Source organism: Thamnophis sirtalis, unplaced genomic scaffold (genome assembly GCF_051295495.1).
Source record: "Thamnophis sirtalis isolate CommonGarterSnake01/CBP01778 unplaced genomic scaffold, rThaSir2_p1.2 scaffold_1, whole genome shotgun sequence".
NCBI classification, from domain to species: Eukaryota; Metazoa; Chordata; class Lepidosauria; order Squamata; family Natricidae; genus Thamnophis; species Thamnophis sirtalis.
Window position 1 is genome coordinate 81,853,184 of NW_028261381.1, and position 24,189 is coordinate 81,877,372.

Below are 24,189 nucleotides of genomic sequence, written 5' to 3' on the forward strand. Positions count from 1 at the left end.
CTTCTTAATCATAATTCTAATAGCAGAACTTCATATTCCAACGTGATAGTAAGTCAGGTGCTTAAACTATGACTGTTTTCCTAGTATGAAATATAAAGACAGATGAACACTTGGGATGCATTGTGGAACTTCTTAAACAACTTCAACACTATTTTCTTCCCTGATTATTTCTATATTTCTGAAGAGTTTTTTCCCCTCAGGTAATACATATGGAATACATATGGGGGTATGTGAAACTGGAAGGAAGGAAGGAAGGAAGGAAGGAAGGAAGGAAGGAAGGAAGGAAGGAGGGAGGGAGGGAGGGAGGGAGGGAGGGAGGGAGGGAGGGAGGAAGGAAGGAAGGAAGGAAGGAAGGAAGGAAGGAAGGAAGGAAGGAAGGAAGGAAGGAAGGAAGGGGCATCATATCACTTTTGTTTTGAATCCAATATCTCTAAGAAAGAGATATCACAGCAAAAAACACACTGTGTATGTATAGTCTAGTGAAAAGAAGGATTAGGAGCAACATAATAGCAGTGTTCCAATATTTGAGGGGCTGCCACAAAGAAGAGGGGGTCAATCTATTTTCCAAAGCACCAGAAGGCAAGGTAAGAAACAATGGACGGAAACAAATCAAGGAGAGAAACAACCTTGAACTAAGGAGAAATTTCCTAATGGTGAGAACAATTAACCAGTGGAGGGGCTTGCCTTCACTGGACAGCCACTTGTCTGGAATGGTATAAGGTCTCCTGCTTGAGCAGGGAGTTGGACCAGAAGACCTCCAAGGTCTCTTCCAACTCTGTTATTCTGTTAAGATAGAAGTTAAGGAACAGTGAAATAAGGGCTTTGATTAAAAACAGTTCTTCATCGCTTGTTCTGACCGAGGCTTCCCAAGAGCATGAAACAAATTCCTTGTCCCGGCAAAAAAACCTTTTATTAAATTACAGTGAATTCTGCTCATTCACACCTAGCAAAGTCTTTCAAAGGAGGATTTATGGTCACACATCTTATCTGGCTTGGAGAGCTGTCAGGCCGATATCTGCAGAACTTGGCAAGGAGTCTCGAAAAGTCACTAACCAATTAGCAAACAAATTGTCTCCTGCAAACTCCTCCTCTTTTATTTCCTCTGGGAGGGGGCATTCGTTGTCTGGCCTTACTCCCAAGTTGACCCCTGCTTTTTAATTGTTCGCTTCATCTGGCAACTCTACTCACACGCACACTGGGAACAGGCTCCAGCTGTTCGTCTGCCTCACTGATGTCTGACTCTGAAGGCAGCCTGACAGCTGGCATATGGCTCTGGCCCCCTCTCTGCCTCCAACACAGAGCCCTCATCCGAGCCTTTCCCAGACTCCAGTACTGGCTCATGTTCCTCCCCAACCTCCTCATTGTCTGAATCTGCTGCCAGCTCTGCTGGCCGCTGGCGAGCCACAACACCCCTTTCCTAAGCAATCTGAGATTAGGATATTTGAAAATTTTCCTAATCAGTAGAAATGTTCTTGCCAAGAGTCTGCATGTCAATTGAGACAGGCTCTCTAAAACAAAAATATAGAAAACTAACAGCAGAAAAAGACACTTTGAAGTTTTTTTTTTCTTGTTGCTGTTTTCCTTTCAATTTATTATTTTTAACTTTTTATTTCTATCAGATGATAGACATCTCAAGCATGTTTAAACTCAATTACAGATGTTTGGCTGACTCCGAATAGGAAGGTGAAAAAATGAAAAAGCAAAGAAAAACGACGCGAGTTGAAAGAAAGATTGCACAATTTACATATCTCACACACAGCATGTGGTAATTAGTCTAAATATTCCCAAAGCCTTCTGCACCTTAACAACATTCAAACATGAACTTTTCATGGATATACATACTGAGAAGCGCGGTGACAATTTCTTCCATGTTCTCCAGAAAGCTGTTGAGATGCTGAGTGAAAGTGAGCTGAGGGGATGTGATTTGAGCTATCACTGCAGCTGCTTCAGCATGGGTAGCTTGGGAATGTATTCCATCTGTAAGAATGTCAGCCAAACATAATATCCCATCAACCTAAGGAGAGAAGGTGGGGCGGGGGGGGAAATGATGGAGAATATTTTGACAAAGCAACCTTGAGATGACAAATGTTATAAAGAATAACCTATGAGTTGAAGGTAGCAGTCCTATTTCAAAGCTAGTCAAATAACAATGTATAAAGCCCCTAATTTTTATCTATCCCTGTGTAAGATGTACAGAGAATGGAACTGTACAGCTAAACCCCTTTGTTATAGCAGTGGATACATAAGTGTTGTGGCCCAGCAGGAGCCGTTGGAGCTGCCACCAGATTCCGACAGGGATGGGCCCTATGAGTCGGCTCTGGAGGATGTGGAGGATCCTGGACAGGGTTCCGACTCCGAGCAAGGCATAGAGAGGCTGGTTGGCCACCAGGAGGCACCTGAGCCTTGGACCAGTGGGGAGGAGACAAGGGAGTGTGAGCCTGAGGTCAGCAGTGAGTTGTTCCTGGATGCCCGGCACCGAAGAGCTAATAGGCGTCAGGAACAGTTAGGCAAGTACAGGAGGTAATTGCACTCAGCTGGTGATCATTAGGCTCCTCTCCAGACTATAAAGAGACTGCTTGTGCACACGCCCCTCTTGCAGAAGTCAACGCAGGAACGAATATTGGAGAACATTTTTGTGAGCTTGGCAGGCTGGGTTGCTGCCAGGGCTTATCTGTGCTGGATTGCTGCCCAAGCTTGTCTGTGCCAGCTTGCTGCCAAGGACCTGTCTGTCTGTTAATAAATTGCGTAAAGTATCTTTGGCTCGGAGTGTGCTTTGGTGTGGAACGAGGGGGGGTCAGAACACATAAGTAACAACATTCATGGTCTTTTATTCAGAGTTTTTTTCTCAGTGGTAATGAAATTTTGTGAGTGGCGGTAATACATGCTTATTCTATTAACTTTAGCACTATGGGACAAACAGCATGGATTGCCTTTTTGAATGATTTCCATTAGGAGAGAGACAAGGGTAGTACATCTGTCCTTTCTCTTCTGTACTTCTCAGCAGCTTTTGATCTCATCAGCCATGAATGGGCTCAGTGAGTGGGCAGCACTGATTCACTTTCTTTCTATGGGGCCAATATCAGCCGGTGTTGATTGGGAGCCTTCAGCCCTACTATGTGGGCTTCTGCAGGGTTCAATACTCTCTATGTGACATCTATATGGAGTTTCTGGATGAGATCATCCATCAGCATGAAGTGATGTCCGATCAGTGTACTGATGATACCCAGTTATACATCTCTGCCCTTGGCAAATTATTATATCTGGTCATAGTATCTACAAACTATGATGGTCTGGATGAGGAACAATAGGCTTCAGCTGAATCCTGACAAGACAGAGTAGCCCTGGGTTTTAGGGCCTTCTGGATCTGGAGTTTTAAACATCTTTGATACTATATAGAGTTGCATTTCCCTAGATAGACTGCGCACAGTCTGGGTCCCCCCTCCCCCGCAATTCATAAGTCCTACTTGAGGAGCAGCAAGTAGTGGATAGGAGGACCTTTGAAGTGCTTCATTTTGTGTGCCCACTGCATCCTTCTTGGACCATGAGGATCTACTCACTGTCATCATGCCCTGGTCATCTCCAGATTGGATTTACTGTAGTGCACTCCATAGGTGGCTACTCCTAAAGAGCCTCTAGAAGCTTCAGTGGTGAGAATGCAACTGTACAGACAATTATATGTTTCCTAGAATAACACACATTACTCAAACTGCATTGGCTGACAGTTCGATTCTGGGTGCAATTCAAGGCACTGGTTTTAAGTTTAAAATCTTACGTGGCTTGGGACTAGATTATTTAAGGGATTGCCTTTTCTCAATTTCATCTCCCCATCCCATTAGGTCAAGTAGAAGGGTTATGCTTTAAGTCCTGCCTCTTAAGCAGTACTATCTGATGGGATCCAGGACATGAACTTTTTCTTCTATGCCCTCAACCTCTGGGACATCATTTCCCACTGAGGTGGGGATTAGCCCCATACCTGCTATCCCTACAGAAAACCCTGAAAATGTGGCTTTTCTATCAACCTTGAGCCTGCGAGGATCATTTGTATGAAGTTAAGGGACTATTCTTCTTCTATTATGGGAAAAACATGGGGATTTTCATGCCACTCATATCTTTATTTTTTATTTCTGCTTTTATTTTTGCTTGATGTGTCCTGAATTGTTACATAGTTTATAAGGAGCAAAAATCACATTTTGTGAGATGAGACACTGTATAAATTTGCTAAAAAGATAAAATATCCAAGAAGTCAGTATTCTCCCTAAGATTAAATTACAGAGAGCAGTTTTCCTTCTGGGGGTAGCAAAAAAGTATTACCTAATACCTAATAACTATTATCACAATTTTCTATTATCACATTTTTGTTATCAAATGTATTGGGTTGTTCATCATAGAGTATTCAGTTCAAGTGTTCAAATGTCTTCACTTCTTGTTAATACTTAATGCTGATGCCTTAAGTGATCTATTTAAAGCTTTTCTGGCTCTCACTTTTATTATTCATTAATAAGCCATGCCAAATTACTTACCTATCCCTATCTGGATATAAATTAATATATTTGATTTTCTGTTATCCGTAACAGCATTTTATGAAAAGTGCTATCAAGTTTACAAAGATAAATGTTATTATTTTAGAAATAATTATGATTATAGCAAGGATAAATATAACACAGGCCTATTTATTTTATAGAACACAATGTTTGGCGTGTACTATTCGGAAATGAAAGTTATGTTCCCAATCTCCATTTTTTGGGACAAATTGTCATCATCGATCTATATTTCTCTAATCATAAGAAAAGTAACTGTAGGCTGAGCCTGAGGGAAGGGTCAAACACTTCATAAGTCATGAGTCTCTGTGCACCCACAAGAGATCTAAGCCCACCTTCAATTCCATTGACTCTTATCTACTGCCAATTTGTTTTGACTGTTAGTAGCTCAGATTCTTGTAGAGCAAGAGTGTCAAAGTCAATTTCATTGAGGGCCGCATCAGAGTTGTGTCTGACCTCGGGGGGCTGCAGTGGGCATGGCCAAGGTGAGCAGGGCCAGGTTGACATCACTCATGGCGGGGATGCCTGTGGTGGCCCAAGTGCTCTGCCAGTGAAAATGGGCTCCCAAGCTCCGTTTTTTGCTGCAACTGTGTCTGCAAACCTCTGCCAGTGAAAAAGGAGCTCCAAAGGGCCACCCATGGCTCTCCCAAGCTCCATTTTTGCTGGCAGAGGCACCGCAGGGCAGTCCTTTGCTGTTTCCAGGGTGGCCCTCTGGGCCAGATCTAAGCACTCTGCAGGCTGGATCTGGCCCCCGGATCTTGAGTTTAACACTCCTGTTGTAGAGAGTTTAAACCTTTATACTAATTTGAACTGCTGGAATCTCCTGATTTCCTTGGCACGTGAGAGTAAGCATTTGCATAACACACTTTAGTACAGGGAATATATTTCTGCTTGAGCAATATGATTACAAGTCAATATAAATATTTATATTTAAGTCAATATAAATATTTATATTTAAAGCAGTATTTCAATTTGTATTTTCTGGAAAAAAACATTCACTATCAAAATACAAGATTTTAAAATATTTTAACGTTTTTCTTTTGAAGCTAAACACTGTAGAAATACTTAGGGTGTGAACAAGGCCACAAATACAAAGTTCAAACTTCATATTAGTTTGATCAACATGGTTGATATCAGAACTTGCTAAGACAGAATTTCTCTAGTGGCTTGCAAACTGCATTTAGTTTGAATGTTTAGCTTGAACAGGTTGACATCTTCATACTTACACTGTGGTTTTGCCCAGTTTTGACTGAACTTTACTTTGCTTGTCAGAAGGTTGCAAAATGTGACCACATGACCCAGGGACACTGCAACCATCATAAATATAAGCCAGTTGACAGGTGTCTGAATTTTTATCATGTGACCATAGGGATGTTGCAATGGTCAAAAGTGTGAAAAATGGTCATAAGTAACTTTTTTCATTGTCGTAATTTCAAATAAATAAATGGTTCTAAGTCAAGGACTACCTGTAATAGGGTCCCTCTTAAATTCCAGAACAGCAATATTGGTATTTTTCTATTGAACCAGTTGTCTAAATTGCAGATTGCATGTATTCATAAAGTATTAGCAATGAACCAAAACTCAATAGCAAGAGGAAAGTCCCGAATTCAGCACACAAACCCAAATCAGCAAATATTGTGTTCTGTTTATGATTGCAGCTTTGCTGTGAAGCATTCTCATAATCTTAGTTAAGGAAAAAGGAGAAATGGATGCCAAATGATACATAATGGAGCGTCACTGTTAGGGAGATATTGCAAAGGTTGGGCAAGACTTAATATTGTGAGATAAAGAATTGAGGGGGGGGGGACCATAGAATAGAGTGTCCATGTTTATGAAGTGGGAAAGGCCTGAGTTCTTAGCCAGAACTCCCTCAGATTGAAAAAGTTCTTGAAACTGGTTGAGGAAACAGAAGTAGACCGGTAGAAAAGACACAGTTTTACACTGAAGAAGCCAATTCAATGTATTTGAACTTGAATACAATTCAATGTATTTTGAACCTTTGAACTATGGTGCCGGAGAAGATTCCTGCGGCTCCCTTGGACTGCAAGGCAATCAAACTGGTCAGTCCTAGAGGAAATCAACCCTGACTGCTCTCTAGAAGCCTGAAGAGGAAACTCAAATACTTTGGTCACCTAATGAGAAGGAAGGACTCATTGGAGAAGAGCCTAATGCTGAGAAAGATTGAGGGCAAAAGAAGATGGGGACAACAGAGAATGAGGTGTCTGGATGGAGTCACTAATGCAGTAGGAGTGAGTTTAAATGGACTCCAGAAGATGGTAGAGGACAGGAAGGCCTGGAGGAACATTGTCATGGGGCCGCGATGGGTCAGACATGACTTTGCAACTAACAACAACAAGCCAATTTAGAGCCAAAGCTTAGGATCTGTCTTCAGGGACTTATAATTATTACTACTACAGTAGCAATAGCAATAGCAGTTAGACTTATATACCGCTTCATAGGGCTTTCAGCCCTCTCTAAGCGGTTTACAGAGTCAGCATATTGCCCCCAACAACAATCCGGGTCCTCATTTTACCCACCTCGGAAGGATGGAAGGCTGAGTCAACCCTGAGCCGGTGAGATTTGAACAGCCGAACTGCAGTCAGCTGAAGTAGCCTGCAGTGCTGCATTTAACCACTGTGCCACCTCGGCTCTACAGTCATGTGGTGCTGAAGCACTTTCAGGTTGAAAGGATTAAATGGTGACATTACCATCACTCAGGTGACACCCAGTAGGAGGCTTGTTTCATGACCCGTTAAATGGCCACTGAAGTGGTACCCATTTATCTACTCACGGTCACCTGCTCTCAAACTGCTGGGTTGCCGGAAGCTAGAGCATGTGGTGGGAGCTCACTGCATCCTGCGGCAGCAACTGGATCTCAAATGGAGCCTGCCAATCATCAGCCCAGAATTCTAACTTTGTGATCCACAAGCTCCTGCTATGATGCAGATAAGAGCCGAGGTGGCGCAGTGGTTAGGGTGCAGTACTGCAGGCCACTTCAGCTGACTGTCATCTGCAGTTCAGTGGTTCTAATCTCACCGGCTCAAGGTTGACTCAGCTTTCCATCCTTCCGAGGTGGGTGAAATGAGGACCCAGACTGTGGGGGCGATATGCTGACTCTGTAAACCGCTTAGAGAGGGCTGAAAGCCCTATGAAGCGGTATATAAGTCTAACTGCTATTGCTAACTGCTATAGATCATGTTGTGATTCACAACAAAACAGCCTAGTGGGTTTAACTCTTCTCACACAAAGATAAGTCATGTCTATGAAGGTTGTCAATCATCCAGGTCATGGTTGTCCCAAATGTGTTTTTTTTTCAAAACGCAACTTTCTTTTTTTTCCTCTGAAAACATTTCACTTTTTATCCAAGAAGCTTCTTCAGTTCTAACCGAAGAAGTTGAGAAGTGAAACGTTTTCAAAGAAAAAACGAAGACAGTCCAGTTGCCTTTTGAAAAAAGCACCTTTGGGCCAAAAATTAACCATATCTCCTCTGATCATCTTCAATCTATGTCTTTTATTGTCTTACTGCTTCACAATATAAAACTGGAATATTGTTTACTCTCAGATCTTTTTTACAGTGAATTGCTGCCCTTGATTATGAGTTAAGTTATTAGAAATAGAAGAATGAAATGAAGACAAAAGATTTGCTGATATCTTGGATTGGGAGGATAGGATTGAATTTTGAGAATGAAACTACATGAATTTACATGGTTTGTCCAGAAACAAAACACTGCAAGTTTTGGAAGTGGCACAGTGGTTAGAGTTCAGTACAGCAGGCTACTTCTGCTGACTGCTGATTGCCAGGAGTTTGGCAGTTCAAATCCCACCGGCTCAATGTTGACTCAGCCTTCCATCCTTCCGAGGTCGATAAAATGAGGACCCAGCCATGAGTCAGCCATGCTGACTCTGTAAACTGCTTAGAGACGACTGTAAAAACACTGTGAAGCTGTATATAAGTCTAAGTGTTATTGCTATACTACACTAAGGCAAGACCCCTACTCCTCTCACAAACAATTTTCCCTCTCCCTTATCACGAGGTGCAATAAACCCAGGTGTTCTTTACACTTTTTGGGCCTGATGCGGAAGTATGTGCAAGTGTGTGGGTGGGGAAATAAAACATACCAGGTTACACCATTTATAAGTGTCCCATAATAAATTTTAAAAGGACAGGGGAACAATCTAATAAAAGCACTTTAACATCCCAAAAGAAATTGCTGTTCCAAGCATTTATATAATTAGCTTTCACACTGAAAGGAACTTTGGAATGTTGCCCTGCTTTCTGCTTAATTCTGGAGAAGTAATCAGCTAAAATGTCAAACATGCTCAATATCTTGGCAATACAAGAGAATGGGTCAGCTAGATAATACAAACAAAAGAATTCTATGAATACAGCATAATACAAGAGAGATTTTGCATTTGAGGAATATTTGAGTGGTGAAATCATAACTGTAAAGTTTAAGACTTTCTAGTTAAGGAAAATGCTTGATAAAATTTGTAAGGTATAGCCAATTAGAGGACAATCTTCTTAGGCATCAATGCAATTCATTTTTCTAAGCAGTCTCTTGCAGTCTTAGTCCTTTTATCTGAAAAAAAAAGTACTTGTCATACATTATATTTCATATATGCACAATGCCACACTGGTGATGCTGCACCCACAAAAGGTTCATTTGACTTAATAGTTTCATATTTAATAGGGAGAGGCTTTTGCCCATTGGACTGGCAGATTTGAAATTAGGAGTTTTGAGACTATGTCACATTTCTCATGATAAGGGCATTGAATTGCAAAATTCCTATCCAGAAGAAGAAAGCTGTTGAAAATTCCATGTCATTCTTCTATTTCCTAACCTATGTAAACTTCAACTCCCACAATTCTCCAGTGAGCACAATTGTTTTGAGAATTCTGAAGTCCGCATATGAAGGCTACCAGGTTAAGAAACCTTGTTCTAGGATTTCTCCACGATCCCCAGTTTAATTTTATAGATTTTTTTTTCCAGCAAATGGGTACACCTCCAAAGTAACATCAGTAATTACTAATGCCTTGGTAAAACCACACTTGGAATACTGCATCTAGTTTTGTTCACCATGATGTAAAAAAGATGCTGAGGTTCGAGGTTCAAGGTTCATTTTATTTATATGCTGCCCTATTCCCTGAGGGACTCAGGGCGGCTCACAAACCCAAAGGGAGGGGAGAGGTAAACACAAAGAAACTACAACAGAAAAGGTACAGGGGAATTTAAAAAACAGCCAACAGTCGCACGATTCGAGAGGGGAAGGAACTCATCAACCCCAGGCCTGCCGACACAGCCAGGTTTTAACGGCTTTTCGGAAAGCCTGGAGACTCTGGAAAAGAGTGCAGAGAAGAGCAACAAAGATGAGTGGGGGACTGGAGGCTCAAACATATAAAGAACAGTTGCTGGAAGTGGGTATGTCTAGTTTAATGAAAAGAAGGACCGGGGTGACATGATAGCAGTGTTCTAATATCTCAGGGGCTGAAGGCTGAAGGTTTGTAAGAAGAGATTGAACAAATATTTGCCTGAAATGGTATAGGATTTCCTGCCTGAGCAGGGGATTGGACTAAAAGACTTCCAAGGTCCCTTCGTATTGTTATATTAAACAACAGAAATCTAGATTAGGGATGCAAAATCATATTTATATTGAATGCTGCTGTTGATCTTTGAACTGCATGGTGGACTTGCATTACAAGAAGTCAATAGGCAGGACAAAAAATCGCCAGTCCTAGAATGGAATTAAATTTGATTAAATTTTCATTTTATTGAAGACAGTTTACTCTTTGTGTATTTATAAATTTTCCTTTGGTCAATTAATGATTATAATTTTATATCAATCTTTGGAGAGACGTGGGGCTGACTTTATTACATTGCGGGACACATTAAACTTAAGGGCCTGGTCTTCTTGAAGCCATCTCTCATCTTTTAGATGCAGGCATCTGGGGATGGAGGTGGCTGTGCTTTCTTGAAACATCAAGAAAGCTTGGAAATCTTTCAAGCTTTGTGCTAACTGGAGATGCATAGGTTAATGCCAAAGTCAGGAGGACTTTTTCCGCAACTTGGACTGGTAGGCATGTAGCCCTAACTTGAAAGAAAGGAAGGGCCTGGTCTGAATTATCCATGCACTCAGATCCTTGTGATTTGATTGTATAATAGTATTATAAAAATAAAATAAAGTTAAGACTGCTTTTAGAGATAGCATAGAGGGCATAGCTGACTGAGCATCTATGGGAATGAAATAGTCAGAGTCTACCAGATTTTTGCTCCATTAATAATATCCTAAAATTTCCATAGTGCTTCACAACTTTAATAAATTTTACCCTGCTCTCCTTGTTGTCAGCTTTCCCAGAATACAGCCTAATATGCTCATGCAAACACAGATAAAGCCCTATCAGTAGGACCAGAACCAATCACATACACACACAATATTGCATTATTTACAATTGTACAAGATAAGAAAAAAGATAATCTAATGTATGATGTGCATGAAGGGCAAATGAAGGAGACAGACAGTCTAAACACAAGAGTAATTGAAAGTTACTGCCTTGAAACAAAATAAAGAATTATACCGTAATATGTTGTATAATAATAACATATCATGAAGAAGGGGGGAAAGAGAGGGGAAAGAAATGGAGAGCAGTAGAAAGTTAGATGAATGCACTAACTGAAGAATGGTCATAAATGAATAAATTGGACATCCACAGGAAAGAATGTCCTTAAGAGAACCTGAATAAGGAGGTATGATGATGTTATCTGTGATTTTATCTATCATCTGTCATCTCTCCCTCCCCCTCTCCTTCTCCCCCTCCCCCTCTTCCTCCCTCTCCCTCCCTACCTCCCTACCTATAATTTATCTAGCTAACAACATCTATCCAACAATCATACCTCCCACTCCTACACCTTTGCCAAAGGCTGAGGAAGGGGCAAAAACTCTCAACGGTCTTTTGGATATGAGTACATACCAATACCACTCTGTCTCCCCATTTCACCATAGTATTATATAAATGCCAAAAGATATCATTCCATTCACCCATTTACTCCTATTTAGGGGCATACGGATTGCGTGTCAAGCCTTTACTTCATTTTTTTTTTCATTTCATTTATTAAAATTTATACTTGAAGGCAAAATTCCATGGAAGAGTTTTAATCACATAGCTGAACTATAGTCAATGACTGGATGAATCAAAAATACCTATCCCATCTCAGATGGGTGGGGTGGGGTGGTAAGAACCACTAATGATTTATTTTCAACTTGTAACTAGCTTATATAATATCATTGCTGAAGTGCCTTTTGTCCAATATGTATTAGTATAACATACAAGCGCTCAATAAATGCACCCAATCCTTAATTAAAATTCTCAGATGAGAGAGGCAAGTTGTTACATGTCATGCCCCCAGGCTATTCTTCCCTCCCTTCTTAGGAAGCCATGGAAATGCCACAAGAACACATTTATCAGTGGCACTCAAGGTATTTTCCTTTACCTCCCTCTTCATTTCTTCAGTTTTATTTTAAACTTAGGACAGCTACACAATATTGCCCTTGATCAGTATTTAGATGGAGAAGAAGCAAAATGAATTCTGGTCTTACTTAATGGCAAAACAATCTTTTTTCAAATACTGCAATCTGCTTCCCTAATTTTAATAAGTATCGGTAAGGCTTCCTGACTGTGCACACATTCCTTGATAGTTCAGATACTGTCAGACTTGCAAAATAGACCAGACTAAGAAACCAACACCGCATATGTCTAAAACTATTTTCATTAGAACAGTTCTATTAAGAGAATCTTACAAGTCTGGATCTGCTTCCCCCTTCCTCACTTTACCTGTGGGTATACTAGGAAAGGGCTTGCTGAAATGTTTTCTCAAGTTAATTTCATGCATTGGACTTGAGTTCCACTTATCCAACCACTGCCTTGCTAGTGGCTCTTCTTCCTGTTCTTTAAGGTCATTGCATATGTCCTCAACAGATTCCTCTAATGAGAAAATGGCTTAAGTTACCAGGTATGGGACTTGACACCAATTGGCTAGAATAGTGAGACAGGTGGGGGGAGCGATCGATGGAGCTGCTTCCAGACAGGGGTGAACGAGCGAGCGACGGGGCCGGGGCAGGGTTTCCGGAAGTTACTTACAGGTCCACCGGTCGAACCTCCTCTCACCAGATCAGTAAATTTCACCATCCGGTTCTCCCAAGCAAACCGGCAGAAACCCACCACTGCTCTACATCCATTGGCAGATGAGAATTTAAGGACAGAAACTGTCGGGCACTTAAACATCTATGGAGATTCTCAGTCATCCAGATCATGGTTGTCCCAAAGGTGCTTATTTCAAAATGCAACTGGACTTTCTTTGTTTTCCCATAAAGATGTTTTTCCTACAGAACTGAAAAAGCTTCTTGGATGAGAAGCAAAACATCTTCAAAGAAAAACAAAGAAAGTCCAGTTGCTTTTTGAAAAAATACCTTTGTAAGGCAACTAGTAATAATGGGTGTTAAGCCCAAGATGAACACAAGCCAATTATTAATCCTATTCACATAACTCTCATTTTTATTGACTCTCAAAATTATTAGTTGGAATATGTATGTATGTATGTATGTATGTATGTATGTATGTATGTATGTATGTATGTATACCCATGCACACGTAGGTAACTATGCTCCTTAAAATTAGATGTTCACTATAAACATGTCTTTTAATCTTTCAGTTTTAGATAAAACTGTTGATCATTGTTTAATACCCAATACTTAGAAGTTAGAAAAAATATTCCACTAGCTAATTATAAGGTTTTACTTATGAACATTCATGTTTTATGCAAACAGAAAAAAAGTGTGTGTCACATCAAGAGATTTACTTATCTGTGCATCTAAAGGACTTTTTTTACAAAAGGTGGTATTTCATGATGTGGAAGAAACAAGCTGCAGGACTCAATACTAACTTTAATTTAACTTGGAAATCATTTAGGGATTATGACTCTGCATATAAGCCTCTTCCATAAACAAAGATTGAGTTGAATCTTAAAACTCCAAATTTAAAGTAATTTAAGGATGGACTATTTCACATTTCCTAAATTGTATTGTTTTTATTGGTTGTTTTTATTTTGGGGATTTGTTGTTACTGTTATACCTGACTTAATTATAACAATAGCTTTTAAAGTGCCGAACTGATATATTCTTATCTTTATATACTTAATTCAACCTTACTGATAGAATAATAAGGAGCATTTTTTTTATTTTTTCTTAACATTTTGAAAATTCTCATCTAATCTTTAACAGTTTGTAAATCTCTGGGTTTTTTTCTCTCCTCTGGTTGTATTCTTAAGTATATTTAAAATTAAATAATGTCTAAAAAATTCAGAAGAGAAAAAAGGGGGAAAGACAATGATCAGTACGGAACAAATTAGTAGCAATATTTCTGTGTGTCTTGTTTTCAATTGTCACTGTCATTGCTTGCTTCTCCATTTAATTCTACCTTGGAAAAAAAGTAATTTCCTCTGTCACTTTTTTTTGGGGGGGAGGGATAAATCTTTGTCTTCTCTTTGTCCTAGGACCACCCCCTTCCCCCAGAGCATGCAAGTGAGAATGATGTTCTTGATGTTCCATGAGCCTTGTTGTTTACTCGCAGATGTTTCATTACCCTACTAGATAACATCATCAGTGTGATTCAGTCTGAGTTTTATATGCAGAAACTTAACCTGACAGGTTTTTTTTTGGGGGGGGGGTTGTGGCTTTCTTCTTGGTAGTCCTTGGTTAGTTCCTTGCTATACATCCTATTCATTGTTGGAACAGACAATCCTAGACTGTTTTTACAGTATCCTGATAATGTTATTAGCACAAATCTCCATTAACTAGCTGTATATTAAGAGCAATTGTTGCAGCTCTCATAACCACTGGGTGTCACTATTACACAGCCCTATAATTTTGTATGCATTTTACTGAGTTTTGAGATTGTTCTCTCTGAAGCCTTAATCACTGCTCTGAGAGTATATTAAGTAGAATTAATGAACTGAAAAGATCTTTCATGAAGACTTCAATGATGCTATAGGTTGTATTATTTGTACACTTCAGCTCCTCCTTCATGTTTATATCAAGATGGATATAAAGTTTTCCTCCTATTTGTAATTGCCATAGATCATATCATAATAAGAATTACATTTTGCATAATGTAGGAGGTAATGGAAAACACTGATAAATATAATGTAGCCCCTTATTTTATTTGGAGCAGTGCACTATAATAAGCTTTCCTGCTGATTTAGGTCAAATAAATATATTTAAATGTTTTGACCACACTAGGGGAAAAATAAAGGATTTAGTACAGAACGTCCTTAAGAAAATACTCTTTTTGGTTATTCTTTAGTCTGAAAAAAGTTTTTATTGTTCTACACAGGATACCCATACTAATAATTTTAAAACCATGTTAAAGATAAAGACAATTATGTAATAATTTCAAACTAATACAAACGTGATTGATTGCAGTTGTCATGGGCTATTAATTGCGTGTTTTATTGTCTATAATTCATCACAGACATGAATTACCCACCAGACATAGTGATTTAACTGCAATAGTATAAAAACAAAATAAATTGGTATGTTTTAAAACATTAAAACTACCAAAATTATAAAAATAAAGCAGAAAAACAGTGCGATATAGTGATTAAGATGTTGGACAAGCAGTGGAAAGACTCATTCAAATCCACCAGTGATAGTTTATTGTTAATTTTTATTACATGCATATAACCATCATATTATTACCTTTCAGGGTAAGCAAAGTTATTCAAAAAACAGAAAAAGAATAAGTAGTAGGAAGCAAAAGAATTTAGAAGCAGGAAGCAAGAGAAAATGACAGCTATTAAATCTAGTTCAGAAAAACATAATTCACTCTACCACTTCATAATTTCTATCACTAGAATAGAATAGAATAATTTCTTTCATACTGCTTAATCCACATTTATTCATCAGCTTTTCAGTCTCGTCTTTATTATTCTTTGTAAATTACACTAACTTTCTTTGGAAAAAAGTAGTATAGCAATAAATAGAAACAACAGCCTATCAAGGGCACTGGTGGGCACAGTGTTTAGAATGCAGTATTGCAGGCTAACTCTGCCCACAGACGGTAGTTCGATCCTGATGGTGCTCAAGGTTGACTCAGCCTTCTGTCCTTCTGTAGTCAGTAAAATGAAGACCAGATTGTTGGAGCAATATGCTTAGTTGTAAATGCCCAGAATGTGAGATGGAGTAGTATTATATACAGTAAGTATAAGTGCTATTGACATCTGACTCCAAAGACAAACAAGGGGACTGTTCACTGTTGATATTAAAATAATGCTGCTACTTATACCTGCAGGCAATCTTTCAAAGATCTTGGGACAAACTTACAATTTAAAAAAAAAAAATCAGGAGAAGAATGTTAACTTGAGGTTGCTTGTTAATATGATATATATACAACTAGAACCTAGCTGACCTTGACTCACTTAAAAAAAAATATAGCTTGGAACTTGGAACATAAAACACAAGAATTTTCAGGACTATAGATTAAACTAAGAAGTAATACGTATCTTGAAAGAATATGCCAAACTAATTTGATATTTTTATTTATTAAATTTAAATGCCGCACACCTCACTCTGGAAATGTAGGAATTCATGTAGCCAGAATCACTGTTTAGTGTACCATTAACAATTTGTCATTCTTTTCGTAGCATACCTGGAATTTTTGGGGAAGAAGAAACCAGCAGCCAGATGCCTTTAGCTGCTGGTAGATGCTTTGGTGCTAGCAGTTCACAACCACTATTGATTGCAGTAACTTGAATTCGGGATCTTTTCCAGATCTACAGACATATATTGAGTAACTTCAAGACTTGCACTTTCCTTCTGCATCCCATTTTTTTTTAAAAAGTAATTGATAAATCACTAAGTCAGCAGCAAGGTTTGTAACAGGAGACAAAGCCAGTGTGTCAGCAAGTCTACTTCATTATAGTAGTGTGTTTGGCTCCCATACAGAATACACTTCAACAAAGAGATTTTGTGCCAATTACCCTGCTTTTTTCTTTATGAACCATTTCAATCAGCCCTGAAACATATTGGATGCTGCTGGCCAATGCCTGTAAAGATCTGTGATATGTGAGCTCAGGGAGAGCTATACAAGTCTACTCTGTGAAACAATTATAAATCTGTGGGTATGTATGCACCACTGTAGTTTAAACTATTAGAATAGCCTTAAATGTACATTTGCTGCAGCTTAGTCCACACATTACTGAGATCAGTCATACATTGAATCAGCATGCATATGGCGGGAGGGTGGTCTTTCCTGCCACAATACCTGTCTTCCATCTCATATCTGCAATATGTAAACCTTTAGGTATCAACATAAATTTCTTTACAAAACTGGGATACCTTGTGCAGCTGGAGAACTAGGTTATATAAGTGTGTGTGGCATGCAATGCACAAGGGGCAGTGTGTATCATGATACAGCCCACCACACATAGGAAATTTAAAGGGTGACAGACAATGTCTGTTTGGGTTTAACTTTTTAGGAATATATCTTTAGTGGAACATGAATTTAAGGCATAAACTGAGCTCATTGGAGCCAAATACCAAGGAAATTATGATAAGGCAATTTTCTATATAAATAGATGAATTGGCATGTGCTGGTTATATCTGGTTATATAGCTTTGCTTTTTAAAAAATATATATATTATTTTGATTTTATAAATATTTCAATTCATGGATAAGTGACCTCAAGCAGTTTAGAAACTTTCAACACACAAATAAGCAACTCCAAAATCCTGTTGCGCTTTTGGGTAAGAAAATCTACAGGTAAGAAAATGAAAGCATTGATACAAAGCAATCTATTCTCCTAATTGTCGTTATCTCTTCCAGTTTCCCCTTCTAGTTACTAAAGGAGTGATATAGATGTAACTATCTCTGTATTGATTTTCATTAAACACTGCCCTAACTTTGAAAGCTGAGCAAGCTTTTCTTTTCTCTTCAGAAAAACATTTATTTGCTTCACAGGTGGATTGTCTAGAGCTGCAATAAAACAATATTATCATTAGTCTCACTGGAGATGATTTCTCATGTACTGATTTTGAATCATTTGTCAAATGGGTTCCTGCCCTTCCCTTTGCCCATTATTATAAATCCTTAAATAAAACCCAAAGCATCGTCAAGGGATGATAAGCAGGGGTGGGATTCAGCAGGTGTTCACGTGGAACCGAATGCTAATTTTACATCTGGTTTGCCAAACTGGTAGTTGCAAGTAGTGGCTGGCCTCGCCCACCTTGCCCCCCCTCCTAGGAGTCTCCATGTGGACTGTTTTGCATGCCAGGTAAGTGCAGGGTCCGCATGGAGGCTCTGGGATGGCGAAAACAGGCTTCATGGAAATTTCAGAAGTTGAGAAACGGGCCTGTTTCCAGCCTCCGAAGGGCCTCGGGAGCCAAGGGGAGGCTGTTTTCACCCTCCTGGAGGCCCGACGAAAGCCTCTGGAGCCTGGGGAGAGTAAAAACGCCCCCACCACCACCAACATGATGCAGGAGGTTGAGTAGGCCAGGTCCACCATGGCCATGCCCACCCAGCAGCTGGGCAGAGAACTGGTTGCTAAACGTTTTGAATCCCACTCCTGATGGACACATCACAATGAGATGTGTCATTCCATAGTAGTGAACATCTGACCATACCTTTAATGCCAGATATATATATAGTTTTCCTGATGCTAAAGATTATATCAATAGATAGATAGATATTGATATTGATATTGATATTGATATTGATATTGATATTGATATTGATATTGATATTGATATTGATATTGATATTGATATTGATATTGATATTGATATTGATATTGATATTGATATTGATATTGATATAATCTTTAGCATCAGGAAAACTCCTGATGCTAAAGAATACCTCTAGTATTAAAAGTAAATAGAACAACACTAATGAAGTTGGGGTTCTTTCTTCATATCTCACAATCTTTTCAGATATAGTTCCCCAAAATGGGATTTAGGGAAAAGAAAGTTTTATAACAGCCTGCCCAAGGATGTACCCCTTTTTAGGGAGTGGGTCTTCGAATGGACTTAGGTCTTTGAATGGAAAAATGTAGGTGGTATCAAAATTTATTTAAAGTAACCTTTAAATTGAATTTAAATAAGCACTTCCAATAAGTTGATTTTTCTCTTTCACCTACATTAAATATTGCAATGCAGTGGAGCGGTTCTGGAAAGCTATACCAAAATTTTCAGAAAGTGGAATATAAAAAGTCAAACTGGCTCCCACAATCACTGTCATGGCTATCATGGGGTTTCAGAGTGTATATTCCATCTTTAGATAAGTAGAACTAAAATAATAGAGTTGGAAGGGACCTTAAAGGTCTTCTAGTCCAACCAACTTCTCAGGCAAGAAACCCTATACCATTTCAGACAAATGGTTGCCCAGTCTCTTTTTGAAAGCCTCCAGTGACGGAGCACCCACAGCTTCTGAAGGCAAGTTATTTCATTGGTTGATTGCTGTAGAGCATTAGGCATTTCTCCTTAGTTCTAGGTTGCTTCTCTTCTTGATAAGTTTCCACCCATTGTTTCTTGTCTTGCCTTTTGGTCCTTTGGAAAATAGTTTGACTCTCCCTCCTCATCTTTGTAGGAGCCCATCAAATATAGGAACACTGCAATCATGTTTCCCTTAGTCCTTCTCTTCATTAGACTAGATATACCCAATTCCTGTAATGGTTCTTGCTATATTTTAGCTTCAAACCCCCTAATCATCCTTGTTGCTCTTCTCAGCACCCTTTCCAAGTCTTCCAAGTCTTTAACTTTAACTAATAACTTTAACTAACGTTTAACTGATGGTATCTATTCTATGGGTTTAGTTCTTCCCTCATGTTCTTAATTTTTTTTCAAAATGTAATTGCCAAAAACAGAAAAATCTACATCACAGAATCAGTCAGTTGATTAATTTTCCTTTTCTTCAAAGATCAACGGATTAATTTTCCAAGAAACTTCTAATTCAGATAAGAAATAATTTTTGAATGGCTATAGGTCAATCAAGAATAAACTATACTAAATTGTCTGATTAAGATTGCACAAGAATTTAAACAGTTTGAATTAAAAAAAGATTTTTAAGTGGCCCACAGCTACAAAGTAATTATGAAATGTATATTTTGTGCCTTCAAAAGAGTTTTGATACTGGGCAACCGACAAGTTTTCTTAAGAAAGTTTTTGGAAGCAGTTTGCCTGCTTCTTTTTTCTAGGTTTAAGAAAGTGGCCCAAAATCATCCAATTGTCTTTGTGCCTAAGGCAGACTAGAACTCACAGCCTTCAGTTCTTATTGCTTTAAAGGTAAAGGTTCCCCTCACACATATGTGCTAATTGTTCCCGACTCTAGGAGGTGATGCTCATCTCCATTTCAAAGCCAAAGAGCCAGCGCTGTCCAAAGACATCTCCATGGTCATGAGGCCGGCATGACTAAACACTAAAGGCACATGGAACGCTGTTACCTTCCCACCAAAGGTGGTTCCTATTTTTCTACTTGCATTTTTATGTGCTTTCAAACTGCTAGATTGGCAGAAGCTGGGACAAGTAACAGGAGCTCACTCCATTACACAATGCTGGGGATTTGAACCGCTGAACTGCCAACCTTTCTGACTGACAAGCTCAGCATCTTAGCCACTGCATCCCTTTTTTATCCCTGATTACTATGCAAACTAGGAATCACTCTAGGAGGAAGCATAAAATCCTAGGGTATATTGTTCATTAATGGTAAAACTATTGTTGAGAAGTTCAGAAGCTTTTCAACAAACTTAACAACAGCAAATTAGAAAACCACATACATTAAAATTTGGAAGTTATAAGAAGGGTTCTGATATCATCAAAAGTGGGGGGGGGGAAATCACCAGAGTGACCTTAAGTACAAAGTTTATAAACAGTACAGAATCAAAATAAGGAAGCAGTGAAGTACTCCTCCTCTTTTTCCTCCTTCCTCCATGTAAAGGTTCAATGTGTCTAATGATTGCCACACTGTATCACACTGATACCCACAAATATAGTGGGTATCTCTATACCCACTTTGCAGAGTTGTTGGTTTTGCTTTGCAGAGCCTGGTGGGTGCCTTTTTAAGGGGCCCAAAGATGAATCTGTCTGCCTATTGAACATGATGCTGTGTACCATGAGGAACTCAAGTTCAAATGTTCAAGAAGCAGGATCTCAGAGACGTTTAACTTTTCGGTCAAGGGCAATACTCTGGATGAACATTTCCCTCACAAGATTTCTCCTTTGTGTGCTCACTCAGTTTCTCCATGGATGAAATATAGTATGAAGGAAATGACAATATCAAGCCAGAATGCAATGCATAACTTTGCATGCTGGAAAATTGAGGGAGTGGAACCTGGATACTTACTCCTGCACAAACAAAAACATGGTAAGTAGATCAGAACTGCGTGCCAAAAACCACAGGTATGCAAAGCTGTCTATTGAAGATGACTTCTGGTTTATAATTATCAACCGTAGATATATGAACCTGGATAATGGGACCACCTGTGGTCTTTTTTTTAACTAATTATAACAAATATTACATTATAGTAATGAACTGCTTCAGGCATTCGTTCTTCAGATGGTGCATTTTTAACTGAAATTCACCAGTCATAAAATATAAAATACTCTCAATTTGGATACACTGTAATTCCAAACATTTCATTTCATAAAGTTGTCCAAGTTCTTTGTGCAGTGCCTGTTTTTCCAGTTACCAACATCTATGCATCTAATAAACGTATTTTTCATTGTATCATATTTCTGTCTAGTAGAATCATTACACAGGTCTGCAAAAAAAAAATTTCGAGAGCTGTTTTGGTTATTCCACGTAATCTTTATGTTTTTTGGTGTGCTGAATCCAAAAATGACCTCCATTTTGTCATAGGACATCATGTTTCCTGATGTTAAATAAGGCAATACCTCAAAATAAATGGAAATAGCTTGAAATGCTTTCAGCATTCTTCCGACGATCTTTTTGTAGTGAGGATCTTTGTTATTGCCTAAAAATTTCTGTACGACTTCTTTAAATGCAATCCACCCTTCTTTTTGAGAATCCATCATGGTATTGACAAACTCTTGATCAACTACAAGCCTTCTAATGATCTCAGAGACATTTAACTTTTTGGTCAAGGGCAATACTCTGGATGAACATTTCCCTCTCAAGATTTCTCCTTTGTGTGCTCACTTAGTTTCTCCATGGATGAAGTACAGTATGAAGGGGATGACAATATCAAGTCAGAATGCAATGCATGCTGGGAAATTGAGGGAATGGAGGCTGGATACTTACTCCCTCACAAACAAAAACATGGTAAATAGATCAGAACTGCATGCCAAAAACCACAGGTATGCAAAGCTGTCTATTGAAGATGACTTCTGGTTTATAATTATCAACCGTAGATATATGAAACTGGATAATGAGACCACTTGTGGTCCTTTTTAACTAATTATAACAAATATTACATTATAGCAATGAACTGCTTCAGGCATTCGTTCTTCAGATGGTGCATTTTTAACTGAAATTCACCAGTCATGAAATATAAAATACTCTCAATTTGGATATACTGTAATTCCAAACATTTCATTTAATAAGGTTGTCCAAGTTCTTTGCGCAGTGCCTGTTTTTCCAATTACCAACATCTGTGCATGTAATAAATGTATTGTATCATATTTCTGTAACAAAAAAGTCTGTTAAAATATTTTAAGACGAATTCACCAAATTCTTTCAACTTTATTCCAAGTTAGAAGAATAAAATCTAAAATCCATAGAACCAATGTCTAGTGCCAACCAGTTGTGAAAATGCAAAAATGAACTTCCAGACTATTTAAAGTTAAATAAATCACCCCACTATCTGTCAGTGCTAATTCATTGAACAGCTTTGGGGGAAGCAGCAGTAGGTAAAGCCATGACGCTGGGATTTTCACATCATCTCTTTATACCACACATACTCATTCAGTTCTTAAATAGAGTTGTTCCATTCTTTTCGTGAAATGTGATCATTTTAAATCTGTCAGTCTCTTCATTTGCAATTATAATCTATTATTGAATAAAAGAAATGGTGTGATTCATTAACCAGATGTAGATAGTTATCAGAATGGATGGTTATCGGTCTGGGATGTTCCAGGCTTCATGAAAATGATCATTGCAAAATGAAAGAAAGGCTTCATTGTACGGTAATATAGCTGGCTATTATGTCAGCCCCGACCATCCTTTGTAATATTCTCAGCTTCAAAAGAGAGCAGAGGTGATCCTCAGCCATTCCTCATAAAGTGATATGTGATGATGCAAGGTCAACAGAAGCAATTTGTCAAACTCAGGATATGACATTGCTTTATTTTTAAAAGGGGCTTAGCAAAAGTATATGCTTGCTCATCAACATGTGTTCTGCAGGCAGCTTGAATTAAATGCAACAATATAATATATAAAAATAGCAATACGATGTTGCTAAAAAGCTTTCCTTTTTAATTAATTGGAAAATAAAGCCAACTATAGATCAGTCTTTAAGAGATTTTTCTTAGAACAAATATCAAGTTTGTTGGCCTTTTTGAATAAAAAGTTCCAGCCTTGAAGACAATGAAAAATACGTTTCTAAGGAGCTATAATGCTCAGGAGACTCTTTCAGAGTCAAGGGGCCACCACTGAGAAAGTTCTGTCTTTTAGAGCAACTGAGTTTGCTTCAGCTAAGGATCTTAAGAAATAACAGCATCTCAAGGATCAAATGGATATCCTTGTCCAAAGGCAATCTTTTAAACATACTGATTTTAGACTATTAAGAGCTTTATTGGCAGCAAAAAACTACATGTAAACCACACAAAGGAAGGCGAATATATGTGTACCAAGCTAGAGAGATGTTCCCTGATGATGGGCTCCAGCATGCTTCCAAAAGCTTGGAAGACAAAACTTCAGATCCAGACTGGATCCTGTTTCATGTAAACTAGATCTAAAAACTGATAGTACAGGAGGGCTTATGCTCTTTCAATTAAGCTGCTAGTTAAATCAGTACTCCTGTTGACTGACGGCCTTTTTCCCAGGCTTCAATCACTTCCCTGTCTGTTTTTGTGCCTGCTCGTCCAACAATCTTAATAGCTGCAAAATTGAACGTGTGTCCTTGTTTATTGCAATGTGAGGCTACTAATGAGTTTGGGTCTCCTTGTCTGACTACTCACTTGAGCACATTGCAAATATCTCCCACCCCAAGCGATCTTTACAATGCATAATTTGTCCTTTCCCCAGTCTCAGTTGTGGTCATATAAAGGTTTACTTCACATTGCTATAAAGATGTGATACGTAGCTTTATTTGAGCTGAATTTCCTGGGAGCCTAATCCATATTTTTCATCATATTTTAAGCAAATAGACCTTGTCCAATCTTAATATTGGGAGAGTTATTTGCAAAAATGTTCACAATGGTAAAATACTGCTTCTTCCTTGCTCTTATAAGTTCCAGAGAAGTAGTTTTATTTAATGCATTGTCTGCTATGACGCAAAGCATAGGTGTTAATTTATATTGCTGCAACTGATATTCAGTGTTGGCATGGTGCTGCATTCCTCTCACTCTAATTAAACATTATCCCTGAGTAAGAAATTTTCAGTTGAACCCTTCTGGCAACATCCAGCATTTGCTGTGGCTCTCTAATGCTC

The 24,189-nt window shown here is 38.6% G+C and overlaps 1 protein-coding gene across 1 annotated transcript in view; it reads right to left on the bottom strand.

Moving 5' to 3' along the window:
• Positions 1-24,189, bottom strand: part of INSC (INSC spindle orientation adaptor protein) — an 86,881-nt gene that overhangs the window by 16,499 nt on the left and 46,193 nt on the right. The window contains exon 7 of the mRNA XM_087717476.1: positions 1,843-2,014. Coding sequence (XP_087573602.1) covers positions 1,843-2,014 — 172 coding nt within the window. The remainder of the gene's footprint in view (positions 1-1,842; positions 2,015-24,189) is intronic.